This window comes from Maylandia zebra, linkage group LG14 (assembly GCF_041146795.1).
Source record: "Maylandia zebra isolate NMK-2024a linkage group LG14, Mzebra_GT3a, whole genome shotgun sequence".
Taxonomy (NCBI): domain Eukaryota; kingdom Metazoa; phylum Chordata; class Actinopteri; order Cichliformes; family Cichlidae; genus Maylandia; species Maylandia zebra.
The window spans coordinates 15,921,015-15,943,382 of record NC_135180.1 but is presented as its reverse complement, the minus strand read 5'-3'; the positions used below and the strand labels follow the sequence as shown (position 1 = coordinate 15,943,382).

The 22,368-nt window shown below is 42.7% G+C and overlaps 1 protein-coding gene across 2 annotated transcripts; it reads left to right on the top strand.

The window, feature by feature from the left end:
• The first annotated feature begins 4,242 nt into the window (after positions 1-4,242).
• Positions 4,243-21,906, top strand: LOC101479020 (tumor necrosis factor receptor superfamily member 19). 2 transcript variants are annotated; one of them, XM_004543996.4, is made up of 10 exons: positions 4,243-4,643; positions 5,439-5,530; positions 6,039-6,152; positions 10,645-10,823; positions 10,920-11,005; positions 17,471-17,635; positions 19,524-19,649; positions 19,763-19,865; positions 20,510-20,709; positions 21,130-21,906. In XM_004543996.4, the coding sequence occupies exons 2-10, from the start codon at positions 5,465-5,467 to the stop codon at positions 21,132-21,134; spliced, it is 1,044 nt and encodes a 347-aa protein (XP_004544053.1). In that variant the 5' UTR covers positions 4,243-4,643; positions 5,439-5,464; the 3' UTR covers positions 21,135-21,906. The 2 variants fall into 2 exon arrangements, with proteins under 2 accessions (XP_004544053.1, XP_004544052.1); XM_004543995.4 differs by having other exon boundaries at positions 19,521-19,649.
• The last annotated feature ends 462 nt before the right edge of the window (positions 21,907-22,368 follow it).

The window sequence follows — 22,368 nt, the reverse complement described above, 5'->3', positions numbered from 1 at the left end:
ACGCGCAGGTCTCTTAAAGAGACAGCATCTGTGGAAACGTCCGATGGGACGCACCACACTAGCATATTATGGGATGGGCGAATAGACACTGTGCATTATACAGAGTGCAAACTGTTGTAGACTAGAACAAATAATCCAGTTAATAATATTTTTAAAAGTAATAATGTAGGGGCTCAGTGGCAGAAGAGTGAGAAAAAGGACACGAGTGTGGTAAATGTAATTGAGAAGAAGAGAATGTGTCCACTTTAGATGGGCCATCACTTACTCACATCACATTTTTGATGCTTCAGTGAGAATATAAAATAACAATGTAGGACTGCTTTCTTGCATTTGCTAGTTCATGCATTTATTACTTCTAGGCTGTGATATATTATCATCAGGTCACTCTAAAAACCGAAATCCAAAATGCTGCAGAAACAGTACTTACAGGGACTAGAAAGAGAGAGCATATTTCTCCCATATTGGCTTCTCTTCATTGGCTCCCTGTTAAATCCAGAATTGGATCTAAAATCATGCTCCTGACATACAAAATCTTAAATAATGTTAAATATATGAGTCCCTGTCATAGCTTAAAGTCCTCTTGTGCCTTGTTATTCTAATAGAGCACTTTGCTCTGAGACTGCAGGCTTACTTGTGGTTTCTTGGGTATTTAAAAGTAGAATGGGACCCAGAGCCTTCAGCTTTCGGTCCCCACTTCTGTGAAACCAGCTCCCAGTTTGGTTTCGGAAGACAGCCACCCTCTCTACTATTGAGGCTTAAAACGTTCCTGTTTCGATAAAGCTTATAGTTAGGAATGAATTCGATGACCCTGAATCCTCCCTTAGTTACACTGCACTGGGCTTAGGCTGCTGGAGGCTTCCCATAATACACTGAATGTTTCTTCTTCACTCACCTTTTTTTCCACTTTTTTATATGTTAATACATCATTACTGCATTTAATCACTGGTAATTATTAAAGTCTGGCTCTTCATAGTGTGTCTTTGTCCTGTTCCCCACCAACCAACTGGTTGCTGCAGATGGCTGCCCCTCCCTGAACCTGGTTCTGCTGGAGGTTTCTTCCTGGTGAAAATGAGTTCTTTCTTCCCACTGTCGCCAAGTATCTTATTGTTCATAGGAGACGTCTGATTGTTGGGGTTTTATTTCTTTTATTATAAGGTCTTTACCTTACAATATAAAGCACCCTGTGGCAAATTTTGTTGTGAGTTGGCACTCTATAAATAAATATTGAATTGAACTAAATCAATACTGCATCAAATTGAATATTCTGTAGAAAATAACAGGATAAAAAGGAAAATTACGAGTTTTTACATGGGTCTTCTGAAGGACTTTGGTATAAATGTGTAATGCAATAATGCTATAGTATAAGAACACAGCAGCGTACACAGTGGTCACCAGAGCTGACTGGTGGAAAAAATTGCTAATATTTGGTGCACACGTTGAAGGATCCCAGCTTAAACAAGAAGAGGATGAGAGCCTGGATACTTGTGGTCCTCCAACAACATCAACATCCTGTCCCAGGATAGAGAGATGTGTAGCTCTCCTTTTCACCTTGAAGTTAATCACCATTTCTGCGGTCTTATTTATTACTTATACATCCAGCCTCTGCAGAACCATCAGAGTCCTTCTGTAGACTGTGTTAAAAGTCTGAGGTGTACAAGGTAAACAGGAATGGAGGCAACACAGCCCCGGTGGAGTTACCGTGCTGCAGATTGTCATATCAGACAGAGCACTGCCCAGTCTCATATGCTGCAACCTGTCTGTTATGTGAACAGTAATCCACAAAATCAGGTACATGTTTAAAGACATTTCCTTTAGAGTCTCCCTCGATAGCAGCAGCTGGATAGTGCTAAATGCACTTTTAAAGGTGTTCCTCTGCAGCATGATAACATCTTCCACTCCCAGATTTTGTCTGTGTGCAGACTGCAGAGGGGCAAAACTAGTCTCTCCAGCACCTCCATCAAATGATGTGAGGTTAACAGTCATTACACCCATATGCTCTCCTGTCATAAATGTGACTGACAATAGTTCTCATCTAGTTTCTTCAGCTGTCTCTAGAATAGAATAGACCTTTATTGTCATTGTACATGCACCACAAAGTTATGGGTGTAAAATATAAATGGTAAGACAGCAGGAATAAATAACAAGCAGAATGTTTGTGTTTGTTAACAGTCTGAATGGCCCAGGGGAAGAAGCTGCTTGTGAGTCTGGATGTGTGGGATCTCATTGACCTGAGGTGCCAACCAGAGGCCAGGGAGTCAAATAGGTGGTGGGCAGGTTGCAAGGGGTCACCTATGATGGCCCTGGTTTTCCTGAGACAGGAGGATGTGGTGATGGCCTCCAGGGGTGTCAGAGAGATGCTAATGATTTTTACCCTCTGCGTAGGCTTCCTCTTCTCAGTTGTGGCTTCTGCATACCAAACAGCGAGGCAGTAGGAGAGCACGCTCCCCAATCTAGGAGTGGTAGATTAAGGCCAGTTGGTTAGGAAGTCTTTCTTTGATCCAGGAGCAGGTGGCAGGGGGATCTGAAGGTGGGCCAGTTTAGTGGTGAGGACGTCTGGTATTATGGTGTTGAATGCTGAGATGTAGTCCGCAAAGAACATCCTCAAGTAGATCTCCCTGTTCTCCAGATGGCTCAGCTCTCTGTGAAGGCTGATGGTGATGGCATCCTCTGTAGATCAATTTGCTATTCACTCAAAACACTTCATAAGTACTGATGTGAGGGCTATCTGTAGTCATTGAGGCTCTCTATATGAGTCTTTTGGGGATGGAAGTTATGGTGGAGGCCTTCAGACACAGGGAACGGTATTAGAGGATAACAGAGTTGGCTAATTGTTTTCTGGGATAATACTATAAGTGTTATTGTTGAATACTGATTATATTCACTGTACACAGTGTGCACAAAGTCCATGCATTTTTAAATCACCTGCACCAGTAGATGGCGACAGCAGCAAAGCTCCAGGAAGAAAGGTTTGGCTTGCAGTGACGTCTTCCCACAGCTAGAGGACTCAGGCTACAGACACGCAGTGATTTATAGATTTGATGGAAACGAATGAATACAGGCCATAAAAACATGAATCACAGAAATGAGAATATTTTCATGGGACTGCTAACATTAAACTACTACTTAAACTGCTACGTGTGACATCATGAGAAATACTTAACCCAATAACACCAAGTCCATCATATTTAATACATGAGTTTTTGTGAGTTTTTCAGACCTCTGCATCATCAGTTTGATTTCTTGACAACCCTTAAAAAATTACACAATACATTTTTAAGCAATACATTGCACAAAAATGCTTTTTTTTAAAAACAAAACAAAACCTCCCTGATACAAATTAAAACCCACCTATGCAAACTGATATTTGAAAAGAAAAACTGTTGGACTGTTCAATAAACACTCCAGATTAAAAAAGAAGAAGAAGAAGAATTTTCTGGCAATTATTTCGTAGTTCAGCCTTTGCAAGGTCAAAGACTTTTACTTTTGGAAAGTACTGCAAGAGAAAGTATTTACTTGCCACATAGACTGCGTGAAGTAATTGGATTACATCTAACATTCAAAGTAACATTTGCAAAGCACACAGTGAGTTTCCTGGAATCGATACACAGCGTGTCCAGACATGTACAGTAATTGGCCACTTTTACTGCAGTGCTGAACTTTTGTCCTCTGTGTCTTTGCCTTGGTTCAGACACACACACCAGTGTGCACACCGCTCACTTTTGTCTACCTCAGGTGGATATACGAACTTTTTGTTTCAGAGTGGGCTTTGGAAAATCAGTTTTCTTCTGGTTGCCACTCTTTTTACAAGTTAACCAACAGTATTAAAAAGAGAGAGAGAAAAAAACAAGGACAATGAAGAAAATAACAGGCTACGTCAAAAGCTCTGAACTCACCGTTAACACCTTCATCTTACATCAGAGAGAGGATTCAAGAGTCGATATTTACACTGAATTACTGCAGTAGTCGCTGTATATCCCCAGAACTCTGCTCTTCCTATTAGATGGATTAAGCACAGGCTCAGCCAATGGTGAAGCAGCACGCTGACATCATAAAATCTGCAGCAGAGATGAGGGCTTAGCAAATAAATAAATGTGGCCAAGTTAGAAGGAGAAAAGCAGGCAGGCTAAACAACTCTGCTGTGTTAACTTTTCCTTTAAACTAGTTTAACGTGTGAGGTCAGAGGGGGCCGTGGGACCACACGGGCCAGCACATAAGGGCATAGCAAAGGCATCAAATAAAGCACGCACAGACAGAGGGTTTGTAAAACATCTCGATAGAAACCAGCTGAATGGAAACGGTACTACTGATCAGCCTGTGGAGCAGTGTAGGTGTGTGCGTGTGTGTGCGTGAGAGAGAGAGACCGGGTCTTTGATGTAGACAGGCTGATCACAGATCAGATACACGCGCTTCGTATCCAGAAAGCCAACCCCTCTCCCTCCCTCCCTTCCTCTCTCTGCCTTTGATCTCGGTCTGCCCTCGATCCGCAGCGGCTCGGAGTCGAGCCGTGCCGGGCTGGAGGAGCAGCAGCAGCAGCACTGGCATGGTGAGCGGACCGGTGCGGGAAACAGCCCACCACACCTCTCACCGGTCAGCTTTGGACTTCTAAGCGACACTCTGTAATCAGCAGGCCCCGTTTGTAGCAGGTAAGAAGAGCTTTGATGTCGCTTTTAGACGCTCGTAGATAAACGACAGACCGAGCGTTGATTGTATCCACAGGACGGGACAAACCTCGCTTTAAAGGCACGAGACGACTGAAACTCTCAGTCTGTGCACGCGTATTTGGAGAACTTATTCTCCAGTATCCAGTCTATGGTTGCAAAATGTAGTTTTCATTATTTATTTATTTATTTATTTACACACTTTGAAAAGGAAGAAGAAGAATGACACGTCCCTTTTGCAAAGCTGTGGATGCTGTCTTAACAGTTTTCCACATAAAGGAATTTTAATCTTTACTCACACACTGTCTGTATAGTTTTATAGGCTACTTATTTACAATGAGCTTGAGCTATATTGGTGTTTATAGTCTGAATATTCAAACGCACAACTTCCATCTTTTTATGTGATATTAAACGGGTTTCCTCCCTCCCTCCCTTCGTGCTGGCATATCTGGTTTCTTTGTGAACTAATTTTCACTTAAATACCCAATAAAAGTGTTTTGTGTTTTTGGTGGGTAGGGTTTGTCCGCCCAGCAAATTTGCATTTAACAAACCTTCAGCAAATCAGTGCTGTTTAAAAGTTTAACCCTGAGCTTGCTTGTATTGGGTGGAGAAGAATCAAATCACATCATTGTGTTGTTTAGTCTCAGATGATTTTACCCAACCAGCCTTTCTTCCTGATAGACTCTGCACTTTTTTCTTTTCTTTTTGTTAGGGTCTATAACTCTATAATAACATACTTGTGCACACTCACTTGTCTGATTGCTGTTTTTGTTCTTTCAGCTTCAAGCTCTGAGTGGCCCATCAAAATGGTTAGGATGCTTCAGAACACCTTCTCACTTGTGCTAACATTGCATGTCCTGTATTCATCTCTGGTAAGTTTTTTTTAAAAATGTTTGCACAAACTTAAAATGGATAATTTTGCTTTGCATGTCTTGTCTGTTGCAATGTGTGCAAGGGAAGCTGGATGACACGTGAGCCAAATGCTTTCAGCTATTTAAACAGTTTGTATATATTCTGCAAAAGTGAAAAACGGCAGATACACTGCATATGCGTTAAATAGGCGACTGCTCAACCTGTGGGATCAGTAAAATCTTTGCTGAAGAGATTGTCAACCGCTGTCTCTGGGCTTAGCATTCACTGCATTGTTGCTTTTGACTTAGATTCTGCTGCTGAAGCTTTACAGTTTTCCCACAGGGCTCATTCAGGTTCGATCTTATCTCTTCCCTGTAGGATCGAGACTTATTTTCAAACAGGAGTCCCAGGGTTTGAAGGGAAGGGAGGGCGGCCTCCATAAATGATTATGGAATCAGACTGCTTTATCTGTTCTGGATGAAATGCAGGAATCTTCTAACTTTCTCCAAATGATTGTCTCTCATTCAGATTCACGCGAGAGCCGAAGAGCAGACCAGAGAGTGCCGAGAGCAGGAGTACAAGGACCGCTTTGGAAACTGCAAACCCTGCAAGCAGTGTGATGCAGGACAGGAGCTTTCAAAGGTTGGATTTCTTCTAAACTTTTTTGATTTGTCCACAAGAGCGTTTTCCCAAAAAGCAGTGTGTGCCTCGGTTTATTTAAGAAATGGAGAGTGTTGTAATCCATAACAGGTCAGCCGAGTCAGTTTCCCAGAGCTGAACAAAGTTGGCGGGATTTGTGGGGGAAAACTGTTGGTTTATGAAAAGAATGGACATCACTGTTTAGAAAAGTGTATCTTTCCCAGGGAACAGACATTATTTATTACTTCCTGTCTTTCATGCACAAAAACAGCCAAGCTGTTATTAGCTTTTGTAGAACACCGACCCTTCATTAATCAGTCACACCCATACTTTTGACCTTCTGCAGCTGAATGGCTTCCATTGTTTTTCCCCCCATTGCATCTCGTCCAAACTTATTGTCTTTACTGTTTGAAGGCAGCCATGCCTAAGCTTGCTGCTCTTTCGACTGGGAATACAGTTTTTTCCACCACCTTAGCCACAGGTTTTTTTTGTGTGTGTGTTTGTGTGTGTGCGCTCGCTTTGTACAAACAGGCCTATTTAGTGTCAGTTAAGGCTGGTAAGCAGAGGCTTTCCTCTCTGGCAGCAGCTATGTGCCTACCTACTTCTGCAAGTGTAGGCAGTGATGTAAAAGTGAGTAACTGAATTAATGAGTTTGATTTAATAATGATAGTGGAACACATTAAACCTTGCATATCCCCTTCCCTGCACGCTGGTACGACACAGTAAAAAAACTGAGATAATTAAACCAAAGTTTCTCATTTCTTTGAACACCAAGTCCCCACCTACCTGCTGTTAAAACCCACTGTTTGCATGCAGCGGCCAATCAGAAGGAAGGTGAGGGAAAGGCAAGCTAAAACGGCTTATTTCATACAACGGGAATACTGAAGGGCCACATGACTGATTGTTTTGAGTTATTTTGAATTATGAATCATTCAAAGCTACTCTAGTAGACTCCAAAAAAATTGGTCCTGTTTGAAGGGTAATTTCTCTAACACTTTTGTCTTTGTGCTGTTTGATTGATTGATTGATTGATTAATTGACTGATTGATTGATTGATTGATTAAAAAGCAGCACAATTATTATAAAAGCATGTATATTTGACAGCGAACTGTCAAAAGCAAAAATTAAAACTTCCAGACTGCAGGATTTGCTGCAGTAAAAAAAACATTAAAAGCTCTTAAAGTGAAGAATATACTGCACATAAAACATCTGCTAAACTGACTTTACACTTCAAAACATCTTTTAGCACGGACAAAAAACTCTGTATCACCCCCCCCCCCCCCCCCCCCCGACATCTGTTGCACACATGCATTTAAGTCTGGATCGCCTTTAATCTCAGTGCACACAGACATGCACTCTGTGGTTGCTGATACGCTTCAGTAGTCCTCGTGTTCCCCTGCAGCGTCGACGGGCATGAATGCCGCTAGCCACCCTGGGGTCCTGGTTAATAATTGGCTGCCTCATTCTTTCTCTGAAGGTAGCGGGATGCTGGCTCAAAATGGAAACCTGGGCCTTGCTCTAGGAGAAAGTTTCCCAGAAAAACAACTTTGTGATCTGAGCTCAGACAATCTGTCTGTATTCTCAAAGGCTAGCCTGACTGTCGAGAGGGAAGCAAAAAACTTTTGGAGTCCCTCTGTGCAGCTGCCATAGAGATCTCAGAGGAATGTGGCCCAGTTTGCTCTGGAAGTTTGCCTCTGGAAGCCGCTCTGAGGCTGGCTGACAAACATCAATTAGCTCCTCCACGCTAACTGTTGCTAAAAGAACCACCCATACAGAGGGAGCATCAATTAAAACCAGTTCTCCCTGACGTACTTCACTTCAGGTTTCATTATAGGAGGTTACTTAGTTAAGCTGTGTTGCATCAAGCATGAAGGTGAAGGCGTAAATCGCCTTCCAATGCATGCTGGAAGATTGCCGGGGGCATTAAAAAAGCGAGGCAGGAACACAACTTTGGCATGTCAGCATCTTGTAGAATGTAAGGGAGAGTGTAGCATTTCCTCTGGCCACACTTCTGGGACAAAGGACTTCTGGGTGGCACTGGCTAAAGAGAGGGAGCAACAGGCAGCAGAAGTGTCAGAGTCACAGTGATCGTTGTGTTTAAACAAGCCAGGCTGTAGTAGAGTTTAAACAGAAATAAAGAGAGCGCGTTATGTCCCACACAAAACACCTCTTTCAAGTAGCACGCCGTTGTTTTTCGTTGTGTTTCATCCCCCGGATCAGATGACTGGCAGAGCCTCCCCGCCCCCCTTGTGATTCCCTCTTAATCTCAGAAATATCTGTGCGTCTGAACTTGCTTCAGGTCCCAGCCAGCACACCCCCAGCACCACCGCCTTCTCTCCCCACACTACAGTGCTGTGTTGTGCTTGGCAGTCTCGCCCAAAGTAGATCAGGAGATAGGGCAGGGAAGCTGGATGTTAAGCATCAGTTTTTCTACGTGTTTTCAGGTGAAAAGCGCACGAGAGAACTTCATGCAAAACTATGGGAGCAGCCACGCTTTGAGGTTTATTTGCTTTAGTTGGGGTTTTTCCCGTCTTTTTGCACACTACAGTTCAAATAGTTTTCTCCACAGATGATCGCCTTGATGCCCTCAAAAATGTTTTAACAGACTGTTTGTTACATTGCCCTTTTTGGGTATATAATGACTCCCGTCATCACAGATTTCCGCAGCAGAGTGCAGGCTTTCCTTTAGCTGCTGAACACGTCTCAGTTGGGTCTTTGTTGAGCTTTGTTAGCGAGGATAAAAGAAGAAAGGGACGGCTCCTTGATCAGAGGGGCAGGAACTGGCTCCATTTTCCTTTTGTTTCAGTGCTCTGACCTGCTTGTGTCTTTCGTAGCATCAGCCTTTCCTGCCATGCGGTGCCCCATGGACAGAGCTCGTGCCAGTGCCGGGCTGAGCGAGGACGAATCATCCCGGGGCCCCCTCCTTCATGAAGAAGTGGGTCACAGAACCACTGCGCGAGCGGGCTTGGCCGTGCGTTCTTAAAGATCAGATTCAAGAGTCTCTCTCTCTCGTGGTGTGCAATTGTGGGCAGCCAAATCTTTATCCTGACTTTCCCCCCTCTTTATCACTCATCGGTCACCCACATCCACTCCCCTCCCTGGGTTCTTCTGGTCTGCACGACTAGAGGGGTAAGGCCTTATATGGCGAGTTCACAGCAACAGCTGCAGAAGTCCAGCCTTATGGGTCCACCTCGGGCCAGGCCTTGCCCAGGGGTTCAGTGTCAGGCTCACATGTGTTTGGCTGGAAGCACTAAATTCCTCATCATCTTCTGTCCTGACTCTGTGGTGCCGTCACAAGATCACATCTTAGACTCCAGCCTCCATTTTTATTTCTTGCCAGCACGCTTCGCCAATCCTCCCTCCCGCCAATCATATCTAAACCTTCATCCCACATTCCAACAGGAACGCACGCCCGGCCGGTGAAATGGGACACGGGTGAAGAGAGAAGAGAAGGGAGAAGCCGTGTTTGAAGCTGACCTTCACTTTAATGATATACGAGCACCCCACCCCACCGCTCCCTGTGTGTCTTCCTGGATTTAGATTTCAGTGTGGTAATGCTGGATAACAGGAGGGCAGCTGCTGTGGAGCTGATAATGAATGATCGATGTATGATGTCATTCCCTCGGGGTAACGTCAGCTGTCATGGAAATGTCAGTTTGTCACTGAGGTCTCGCAGAGTCATTTTTAGAGATGTGACACAAAGAGAGGGAGAAAGACGGACAGAGGAAAGAACTGAAACAGTTTTGGCTTCTCCTTAGGAAAACTTTATAATGTTGCTTTAAAATGTTGAAGACTTTTGTGTTTCTACTTTGCCAGCTGATATAAAGACTGGGAAAGTCTTAAAAAACTCACACAAGCAAAAAAAAATATACACATTCAATTCCACACAACCAATAAAATAATAAAATCATATCTTTTAATTTACATTATCCTTATTTTTGCTTCGTTCAGGTGATAATGAAGGGCTTTTTTAGGCATTAGATCATTCACACAGTTGAAGGAAGCTGTGCTTTTTATGTGCACTTTGAATTGCTGAACACAAAAAGAGTATTCATCTTGTTTTCTCCATATACCTCTCCATAATCCTTGCCCCCTTCCTGAAGCGTTTCCTTTGCTTTGCTGGCCTCTCAATCAACGGGACACTCACTGAGTCTGCTTGGAGTGGGAGTCCCACACAAACGCAGCAATAAACCTGCAATAATACAACAGTGGGTGTCCCCTCCAGCCTTTATTATTCAAATGCATGGACTTTCTGGGTCTTGCAGCGGAAGGCTACTCATTCATACTGACAGAGTCAGGGAGCTTATTGCCAGTGTAAGATGGACTCTCAAAAGAGGCAGGCCACTGTTCTCGTCTGATCCCGCGAGCCAAGATCGTTCTTTAATTCCAGACCCCCGGTAGTCCGCATTCAAGCCCTCTTTTCACCAGCTGCACATCACCCCAAACCAACAACCCCACCTCTTAGCCGGTGTATTTCTCCCATTAATCCTTCCAGGAATGTGGCTTTGGTTATGGAGAGGATGCCCGGTGTGTGCCCTGTCGGAGCAGTCGCTTCAAAGAGGACCGGAGCCTGCAGAAGTGCAAACCCTGCCTGGACTGTGGACTCATCAACCGCTTCCAGAAGGGCAACTGCTCCACCACGAGCAACGCCGTGTGTGGCGACTGCCTGCCAGGGTGAGAGGACGCATCTTGCTGGTCAGTTTTACGAAAACCTACACGTTAATGGCATCTGTTTCGGTTAACAAACATTTGATTTTGTGTCTTGCACAGATATTACAGGAAGACAAAACTAAGCGGTTTCCAGGACATGGAGTGCATACCTTGTGGAGACCCTCCACCTCCTTATGAGCCCAACTGTAAGCACCTTTGCTTTCTCTGACCTCCTCTAACAGTTGGACTAACACGAGTGGGAGATTTTGTCCACTGTTCTCATGAACACACCCCATTCATTCCTAACTCACAATAGACGATGTTTTAACATGAAACAACAGGGATACAATAGTCCAAAAGCAAACATCATCCTCCATGACAAACTTTTGAACTCCTTGCCAAACTGCTGCTGGAACCAAAAAAAAAGGTGCCGGGCACGCACATGCCAGCACACGGTAGTGGAGTAACCAGCACCGCAGCCATATTTCATTCACCAGCCCTCGCTGAGCCGGCCAGCTACGCTATATGTGCAAATAAATGCTTGGATTTACAAGCTGAGCAGTTGAAAAGCTGAGTAGCATAATAGTGGATTTGCCAACAGTGGATTATATTAGTTCAGAGCATGTCACTCATTTAAAAAAAATCTGTTTGGATTAAATGCGCAAACTTCCTTAAACAAAAACCCAACGGCGTTCCTAATAACGACCCTAATTTTCTTTGTCTTTGTCCCAGCACCAAAGTAAACATGTCTGCAGGAGTGTGCCGCTTCGAGCAGCATCATTTATTTCCATTATGCAAAAAAACCCCAAAAAACAAGGAGGTGTGCTCCGATGCATTCACAAAGCATTGTGGGCTTGCATTCATGTAGGCTGCAGATCCAATTAACTTCTTTCTTCTGGCCTTTGTAAGTAGTTAAGTGCAACCTTATGATTTCACGTTTCCACATAAACCCAACAGGCGAGTGAACTTATACCTTTTGGTAATTGAGTGTGACTTCCTGATGGCGGAGGATACGGCAGCTGTTTCCAACAAGGCTTTTTTTTTTTGGCAACAAGAACATCGGGGCTGTTCAAGCCAGAGTTAACACCCCTGTGTCAAATAAACGAGGACAGCTCTGGGAAAACTCTTAAAAAGGGAAAAAAAAACAGAAAAACTTTTTTAAACTTTGCGCACGAGCCCCAGGTGTAAAGAAGAGTCGCTTCATCGGATCGTCTGCTCCCGGTTGGGTTTTTCATCTTTGTATCTCTGTCGGTGTAGCGCGTGTAATGAGCGCTGGCCTTGGGGCAGCCCCCCTCCCCGTCTGCACGTTCGTCCATCTGCGCAGCTCCCCGTTTTGATAATAGTGCAGCCCCCGTGAAACAAAATGGCCATTGTGTCTGAGAACATAGCTGGTAGTTAGCTCCTACAGAGACTCTCAGTGGAACATTTCCAAATGTTTGAAAATCTCGCCCCCCTTCCCTCCCTCCACCTCTGCCTCCAGTGTTATCTTGAGCAGGGTGGTGAAAACTTAAAGGGCAGATCATTCTAATAGGCCACACTGGGCCCGGGGGCTGGTGGTGGTGGTGGGGGTAAAGGTGCAGCTGTGCAGGGGAGGTATGCTGCCGTCTGTGGTGGACTGTAAATCTCAAACCCCTCCTTTCTTCTCCTCCCTTTTTCTTTTATGCCCCCCCACCCCCACCCCCACCTCCCCCAGTGGCTTCTTGGAGCTGAGTTAAAAATGAGGTTGTGTTTTATGGATTCCCTTCAGCCTCTTTAATGCGTTTCATCTGCTGAAGTTCTTCACTGTCACGGTAGATCTCAGAGACTAACACACGGGCGTGCAGACAGATACGTGTGCACGCGCGCACACATACACACACTTGTTGAAGGAATGCTACCTGCTCTTTGTGCCTTGTCCCGGTATCACATTTATTACAGTGTCAGAAAGGATTTAGAGCGAGTCAGACGGGAATTTGATCCTTATTTTTGTTCAGAGAACAGAGAAACAGTGCCGTCAGCTATAAACCACAGTTATATTATTAGGTATATTTGAGGCAGGTTGGAAAAACTGTGCTAATATTACTACTTCCTGATAGTGCTACTACACACACTCACTTGCCACTTTAATAGGTACAGCTTGCTAATAACAGGCTGGTCCCTCTTTTGCCTTCAGAACAGCCGTAAGCCTTTGTGGCACAGATTCAACAAGGTGCAGGAAACAGATTTTGGTCCAATCTCCCACTGGAAACATCACAAAGGTGCTGTATTAGATTGAGATCTGGTGACTGTGGAGGACATCTGAGTACAGTGACGTGAACATGGTCAGCAAGAATACTTTAGTAGGCTGTGGTGTTTAAGCAATGCTCAGCTAGTGCTTAAGTATGTCAAGGAAATATCCCTGAACAATTACACCACCAGCAGCCTGATCTGTCGATTCAAGGGAGAGTGGATGGATGCTTTCATGTTGTTTACTCCAGATTCTGACCCTACCATCTGAATGTTGCAGCAGAAATTGGGAAAATGCCACCCTGTCTGATGAGTCTCATTGCATGTAGCCTCAGTTTTCTGTTCTAAGCTGACAGGAGTGACATCCATTGTGATGGCAGTCCTATTTAGAAATTCATAATGCTAGAGAAAAAAAACAGAGCTTATAGATATATGTCATTAGCATATTTCTCTACCTTAAATTTTATACCACATAACATGTTTAGACTCTGATAGAGCTCCATTGTAAAAGCATTCAGGCGTTTTGACAGCTCCCAATTAAATACTCCAAAACTTTCGTTCAGCTCTACTAAAGAAGCTCTTAAAATAGTGTTCATAGACGGTCAAAGAGCCTTCAGAGGTGTAAAGAAGTGCTTCTTTTATTTGGACTTTGTGGCATTCCATAAAGTCAGCAGGCTATGAAAGGCTGTGGTTTATTGGTCTGGTTTGTATGCAGATAATATCAGCAGGTGAGCTCTCTTCAATGGACCAGTGTTGGTCTGTGTTTGCTGCAGCTGCTGCGTCTCCGATAACAGGCTGGCTTGTGATGCTCGCTTCGGATGAGCTGAATTTGACCATGACAATGAAGGCAGAGTTTAAACATAACGGTCAGACGTCAGATACAGTACAGAGAGATTATTGGCATAACTCTCACAAAACACAAACATGCTGATATTTCAGCTTGTCAGTGTCAGTGTGGGGTGAGGAATATATATTTTACCAATGGCATACAGTACTGTGCAAAAGTCTTGAGCTACCCCTCATTTCTTTATATTTTCATAGGAAATTTGGGGAAGAAGGTGTTTGCAGTGTGTTTAGGATCATTGCCATATTGAAAAAGTGAAGCTGTTGTCAATCAGTTTTTTTCTAATTGGTACTGCATGGTAGATTAAAATCTGAGGGCTGAAATGTAGTCCCAAACCATTTCTTGATGGCCAATGCGGCCATTTCTGATAAAGCTTCAGTGAACAGTAGATGATCAACTGAAGTGACAGATGTATCACTCAGGTCCTGCGTGAGGCCTTTTTTTTTTTTTTTTGTATTTCTTAAGGTTACGGCTTTTTGATCTGCTGTAGATTTCCGTTTGTCCCTCAATCTGTGCTGTCATTCGCATTTTTCACAGATTCAGCTAAAGATACTGGAACAAATTGTGTTTTTGCCACAGGTCAGCAGTAACAAGTAATGTTCTTTGCCAAGTTGTTTGTTATGTATGGGCACAAGGCTGGTTCATGCCTTGAATTAGGTGCTTGAATGATTGACAGGTCAGCATTAGGTGGCTTAACAAACAGAAACAAAACAATCCTCTGAAAATGGTCAGGTAGAAGGAGTGGACTGAACATGAGTAAACGTAACTGAAAAAGCAGCCAATGTCCAAAGAAAAACTTCAGAAAGCCTGAAGGACTATTGTTTGACATCACATCAAAGTCTGGCTCCTTATTTGCATATTAAAACCACTATTTTAGAAAACTGGCCAGATATAAACAAATGGTCTTACTGTAAGTAATCAGCTGGGTGCTTTAATGGCAATAATGATTAGATTATGAAAAAAAAAATACTAATAGGCACTTTGAAGCTGTACATCTATTTACACTTTTTTTCCAGGTAAAAAACTATTTCCTACCAAATACCCTTTCAATGAAAACCTTTGAATCCATCAGGTAACATGAACTTTGAATCCAGCTGTAACCACTGTTCAAATGTCTATTTTGTAAAAGTCTGCAAATGAGAAATTACATTAATAGTGCCTCAGTTGCATATTTAAACAAACAAAAATCACTAAACATAGAATATAATGTAAATAGTCAAGTGTGTAAATTTTTATTGGGATGTGTTATCCCATTTGTCTCCGCTGTCATTTAGTGTTTATTGATGCCGGAGCAGGATTGAATGCTTCACTTCACACAAAGTCTTTAGGCACAAAATCCCCTAAATAAAGTGCATTTTAGATTTTTTAATAACAAGCAATAAGTCATGTTTCTGACATTATGCTCTTCTCTGTGCTTATCTCAAACGTATCCTTTACTCTGCCCCCTCGGTCAAACTGAGTATTGTAACTCCGCTTGGCGTTACAATACTTATTATTTTAGTTGGTCTCTTTTTCTCCCCCCCTTTTTTTAAAGGAATGTTAAAATACCCCTATCCCCTATCTGTCTGCATTAAAGAAAAAAAAAAACCTCCACAAAGTTAAATGTTTACATTGCATAACAAAGAGCTCTTGGAAGTGAAAAGGCTCAAACCAGCTGTCTGTATGATTAATATACTGAAAGCAAACAGCAAAGTTTTCTCAAACAAATGTCATTCATTATATTTGCCATACTTTTCAGTATGCTTTGTGGACAGTAATGCTAAGCTAGTTGCACGTGTTCTCAGAGATAAGTTTATTCCAATCACACTGCTTTTGTTTTTTTGTTCACCTCTTCTTAAAGCTGCAGACTAATGTGGAGACGTGCAGCTTACATGCTACACATGTTACCCAGTCTCCTGATATCTCATCACCCAGGATGTCTGTGCCACACTGTTTCTGTGTATTGCTGTGATTAAAATCTGGAGAGGATTGAGAACGTGCTGCTGCAGACGTGCTTAGTTTTATAACCCTGCTAAATTTACATGGGTTAAGAAAAAATGTTGCCTAACCTTAAAAAAACAAAACAAAACAGCGTTTAGAAAGAAAAGGTGCAGCAAACTTGTTTTTATTATGTGTTGCAAATCAGGTTTAAAAACTACTGCCTTTAAAAATCTGCCAAATCAAATATCCTCGGCAACCTTGTGTGATTAACATTTGGGATAAATAACACACATAAGAGTTCAACATTTAAAACCAAATTTTAAGTTTGTTTTGCAATTTTTGGTTGTTTGTTTGTTTCTCTATCAAAGTATAAATCCTAAAGCCAACATATTTTTATCTGCTAATAAGGCTAAAGATTCAAATAATTTCAGAAAGTTGCAAAAAAAAGCTTCAGACTCCTCTTCACGCTTGGTTTTTGACAGTTTTTTCTACTCTTTGCTCTGTATGATGTCAGAGTGTTGATATGCCTAATTTGGTCATTTCTGGCACAGCAGCCCCACCCACCTCCCTGTTCAAATTATTGTTTATTTGCGGCAGCCAATCAGGAGGAACGTGGCTCACAGAGAGAAAAAATGGAGCTCAAATGGCTTGTTTCACATGTAAGATCTAATATCCCTGTGTTGGTGTTGTTCCTACATCATCAGAATAATGTTGGTCAAGGATCAACATTGTCTGGTCATTCACTTAGCATTAGCCAGAAAGTTAGCAATGACTTTACTTTCCTGCTTTGGTGGTCGACTGTGTGTAGCAACTAGTTGAGAAAATACAGGGACACTCAGCAGGTAAGCAGACAGACATTTTTGCTTGGGAGTCGGCAAAAGGGCAAAATAAAAAGCTTCAAAACTGACAGTTACTGTTAAGTGTATGCTAATGCTACAGCTCTGTCTATTGTTTGCTTCCATGTTTGCACAAAGTGGCCAAAAATACCACATAAAGCAGCTTTAAACAGCGTTAGAAAACACATAGAAGTTTTCAGTCTAGCTGCTCTTACCGTAGTTTACATTTGGAGCCTATATTTTATCTATATCTGTGGGGTGTTGAGAAGGATAATTATACATAGCAGGAGCCATTTTTTTTTTCCAAACAGCATTAATCCACATTATACGCTGATGTTCTGCATGTGTGGGAACTTGAGCTGCATTCTTTGTAAGCCTGCCCTATCCGTATGAGTTTTTGTCTTTGTGTTAAAGGTCACGAAGGTGGGTACACACACTGACATCACATTTCCCCTCAGGAAGGAGGACTGTAATGCCACGCTCACACACTCAGTGACACAACATTAAGCTTTCCCTCTGCCACATACACACTCCTATGTGCCCAGTATATCCACCTCTTGATTTAAAAGCTGTTAGGGCAGCCTGAGGGTAGAGGGGGGGGAAACGACTGTAAATCATCTTCTGCAGAGTATGAAGCAGAGGCAGATGAAAGAATTTAACATGGAGTCTTTTCTCTTTGAACTCTACTTTTTTCATTAGCATGGAGATTACTGACTTGAGGCAAATAAAAGTTGATAGGCTGAGAACTCTTTTAAGAAAAAGGTATTATCCTCATATTTGTCGTCGTTGTTTTAACCCTTTTTTGTGTCTGATACCTTGCTGGTAAACTGTACTTCACATTTGTCTCCTTTCTATTTCCTCGGCAGGCAGCGGGCGTGTGAATCTGGTGCCGCTGCCCTCGGTAGTGACCAGTCCACGGGACATGGCTCTGGCTGCGGTCATCTGCAGCGCTCTTGCTACAGTGCTGCTGGCCCTGCTCGTTCTGTGTGTCATCTACTGCAAGAGGCAGCTGCTGGAGAAGAAGCCCAGCGGTGAGTCCCGATGCTCTGAAGCCGCATGTGTCACATTTTCTTGTGTCCAAAATAACCATCGGAATAAGAGCTGGAACTTAATGAGCGTGGTTGTGGCAGATGTGTAAAGTAAGATTAAAGTTTTAGTGCAAGAACATTTTCATGCACCTTGACAACACAGCAAGCATTGGACTTTGAACGCCCGCATCAGGTGCTGAACTTTCAGGGCACAGTAAAATTTCTAGTTCGATATGTACTCTAGTCAGGCGTTCCAAAAACAAAGGAAAGCTCATCAGTGTTCCAAAACGTATTTAGTTATACAACATCAAACAGTGTAGATAAGATGGCGATAAGTTATCTCAAACGTGTGCTTTAAGACGTGCCGAGAGGGCAGCTATGTGGAAGCTGGAGTCTGTAGTCCTTACACAACGTAATCAGAGGTTTACACACCCCTTTTGGGCATGAATGTCATGGTTATTTTTGGCTATTTATGGTTATTTTGCACTGTTCTTTTCCCAGTTGCACAGCATGCAGCCATGTGATTTAAAAAAACAAGACTTGGATGCACAAGTTTGAAATTATTTTGGATTTTTGGTAGTTTCTTTTTGCCAGCATAAAAAGGATTTGCTTGATAGCACTCAGTGGATTGACCAATATTCAGAACAATGGGAAAGTCCAAGGAACTCGGTGAAGATCTAAGATTTAGACAAGTAGGGAAGGTCTCTTTGAGGTATTTCTAAACAACTGCAGGTTTTAAGATCATCAGTTCAAATAACTGTACGAGTAGATCCTCGTGCTCTTCTGAAGTTTGCAGCTGCCCACATGGACAAGTCTTCTAGGGAAAGGTTTTATTGTCAGGTGAGACAAAGATTGAGCTGTTTGGCCACAATGACGAGAGATATGTTTAGAAGAGTAAAGGTGAGGGTTTCAAACTTAAGAACACTGTATAAACTGTCAAGCATAATAGTGGTAGCTTCAGCTTTACCTCAAATAAACAGCTAAACATTTAAAACTTGGGCACAGTTGGGTGTTTGAACAGGACAATGATTCCAAACGCACATCAGAACTGGTTTTGGGATAAAGCAGGCGCACATTAAGCTGTGAACTATGGTAAAAGCCAGGTCCGTACCAGCAACTCATTTGAATGGATTTAAATTCAAACTTGTGCACCCAATTCCTGGTCTTGAAAGTCGTTAAAGATGTATGCAATCCAACCTGGAAAAAGAACAAAGAAATATTCTGCATATGAAGGGACTCCATAGCTGTAAATAAGGCAGCTGTATGAACATGCCATTGCTCCTTTTAGCTCTAAGAACAGGGTGCAGTGTTGAGCTTTATCAAACCCTGATGTTGCATATTTGCGGAATTCTTGAGTCCAAAAATGCCTCAATATGTGAAACGTCCCCAGGCAAAGAATTAATGACATCACGTTTCCCTTGCTGTGCTTGCTCCAAACAAAGAGTGCGGTAGAAGTTACCAAGGAGGTACCAGTTGTGTATTGTTTTTTTGGTTTTTCATACTTGTGTGATGTAAAGTGAGTTAATTATTTCATCAGTAGTTTCAGCCAGTAGAAACACGAACCCCGCCCTTCACTCCAGCGAAATGCTAACAGTTGTTTTTTTAAATTATACAAAGGAATTTTAATTGGTCTTATGGACCCGAGGGTTGTAAGGCATTTCCCAACGCATAAGAGAGCATGTAAATTTAGTAGATAAACACTACGGTTGGAGCTGGAAGGATTTCACCTGACAGAAGTCATAATACGAGCAAAGTTGTACCACACTGGTTTCTATAATTAGTCTTAAAAGTCCCACCTTTTATTTGGTAGTTCTCAATCGAGGTAATAATGCTGTTATAAAAGTTTCACAGTCATTACTTAATCTGTCATCTCTGTGTGTTTCCTCAGCAGCTTCTCTGAGGTCTCAGGACTGTCCCTACCGCGGAGCAGAGCTCTCCTGCCTGGACGCCCGCTGGCTCCATGACTTTCCACAGAGACCTTGCTGCCAGTGTCACCTGAGCCCCGGACACACCTGTGGTAGGCTGCGGTTCACATCAAAGGGATTTTGCACTGAAATCGACAGACAATGACTACAAACGCTGGGTGAATTTCTGTTTGTGTAAAGTTGTGTCCCTGTGTGTGCTGTTCAGGTCCCGTCCATCTAATCCCGTCTCTGTGCTGCGATGAGAGCTGCAGTCTGGGCCGCAGCCAGGGTAACAGTCCTTTCCAGTCCCAGATGAGTCTCAGTGAAGGGTGAGGATAAAAAAATACAACTGATATTTTAAGAGAGTTTTTTGGGGTTGTTTTTTTTTTTTTTTTACAGCACAAAGAGTAACTAGCTGAGGTTAAGATGCTCCTGCTGAGTAACTCCATATTACTTGCATTACATTAAAGCTTATGATAACATGCTTGGTTTGGTTAACACCTTTATCCAAACATTTGTCAGCACAGACAGAAATGACTAAGAAACCAGCAGTGTTTGCACTACTTGGCTCTGCTGAGTGGCTAGTAGCTAAATTCAACATTAAAGCTCATGTCCAGCTCTGCATTTTTATTCTTTATTCTCTACCAGACTAAATGTGCATGATTCACAGTTCAAAACAAGATTTTTAGCTACTCTCTCTTTAACCTTTCTACTGATTGGTTGCCCCTTGCAAACAGAATGTCTGATAATCAGGTGGGTGGAGCTTCAGAGTAGGCTAGTCAGCTGCAACATTGGTACCCTTCTGCTTTACCGCCTCGGCCCAACGTTCTATTTTCAGGTGTTTCAACGAGGTGTTGCAGATACAATTTAAATGACACCTTTGAAGTGCTGACAGCACGCAGAAGCCACAGGGTGTGGCTGCAGACAGATTTGGGATGATATTAACTACAATTTTCTTAATTATGCTTCCCAGAAATGCAAACATGGACGAGGAGCTGGAAGGACATCCCGAGGCCGTCTGTAGGGCTGAGTATTTTGATGAACCTGCAGAAGGACCTGGGGCGGTGGGAGAAGAGGAGGATGAGGGGGAAAGGTGCGGGTTGAGGGACAAATCCCCTGAGAGGAGCTCACGGAGCTGCGGTGAAGCTGTGACAGATGTATCGACTCAGGAAGGTGAGGCAATATTAGCTCAATTCCTCTTTCAGAGAAGAAAACCAGAAACACTGATAGATTTTTTTTTAATTGGTTAAAAAAAATTAAATTCTTCATGTTTTATTGGTGTATTAACTCACTTGCTTGTGCAAAGAAAAAAAATCACATGGCCTCTCCCATGATTTAAAACACAGGCTCGGTATGAAATAAATCCCATAATCCCTGCTGAGAGTTAGAAGCTGTTCATCAACTGCTCTCAAACTCACGGCTTGCCTTTTTATAGCCTTGGACGCGACTCTGTGTCCATGAGGAGCAGCTGGTAAATAAAGTTCTTTGATGTAGACAAGACTGTCCTGTTTTAAGTCAGGTTCTTGGCTGGGCGAGGGTAGATACGTTACTAATCACTGCGTGTCTGCATTCCTCTTCCTGCTCTCTTTCCAGGATGACATAGATTTCTTTGGCTTGTGTTCCACCCTTGAACCACCCTGGACTCGACAACAGCCGTGGCCGGATCCTGTCTCGGATTTCTCACTAGTTCACCCCCATCAAACACAAAAAAACAAAAAACACCGCAACCACCACTACATACACCCAGACAACCAGTGTGGCCACTCTGCCCACTTCAGAGCCCTCCATCTACCAGAACATGTGCTTACATGCAAACAAAAGCATAGAGACTGTGAATTCGTTGACCCAGAAGGTAAAAATCATATGAAGTTCAAATGTCGACCTATTACTGCGGAGCGCAGTGAATCAAAATGAGCCTCTGCTCTGCATCGAGAATGTCTTGCATCTTCATGTGTAAGAGAACAAGCAAACAAACAAACAAAAAAACTGTACCGCTCATTTAGCAGCTGGTGTTATGAAGCTTTTGTGTGTAAAGTTTGAAGTGTGACGAAAAGTGTCAAAAGTGATTATGTTGCACATTGAAGACAATCTTGATAATATGGAACAAGTTAAGATGAGGAATGTCTAAGTGATAAATGTGTTGTAGATACTGTAAGATAGTAAATAGGTCAATATTTTTGTAACATAGGCGTCATGTATGTCCCCCTCCCATGCACCCAGTTATGACGATGGTTGCGTTTGGTCACTTCCATGTGCCATTTTTGTAAATAAACCACTTGAACATGTTTACATACATTCTGTCATCATCTTTATTTTTTGTTAAATGTAAAAATTCTTTAATGAAAATAAAAAGTCAGTCATATGGATGAAGTTCTGAGGTCTTCTTTTTTTTAAATCAATAACTACGAACTCATAGTATGTACTGCGCTGCTTTGAATCAGTCACTCACTCGTGTGATAATAGACTTCTCTGCATTGAATCATTACTTGTTAATCTCTGGTTCCCTTTCATAGCACATCTTTTGTTCTGTCTTCCTCCGCTCACCCCAACCAGTTGCAGCAGGTGGCCGCCCCTCCCTGAGCCTGCTTCTGCTAAAGGCTTCTTCCTGTTAAAAGGGAGTTTTTCCTTTCCACTTGCACCAGCGTTTGCTCATAGGGAGTCATATGATTGTTGGGTTTTTCTCTGTTGTATTATTGTAGGGCCTCAAGGTGACTGTTGTTGTAATTTGGGGCAGTATGAATAAAATTGAACTGAACTGAATGTTGCTAAAGAATCAGTACTAATAAGACCAGGCAACATTTTCCAGTTTATTATATAATTTTGGTGATCCCA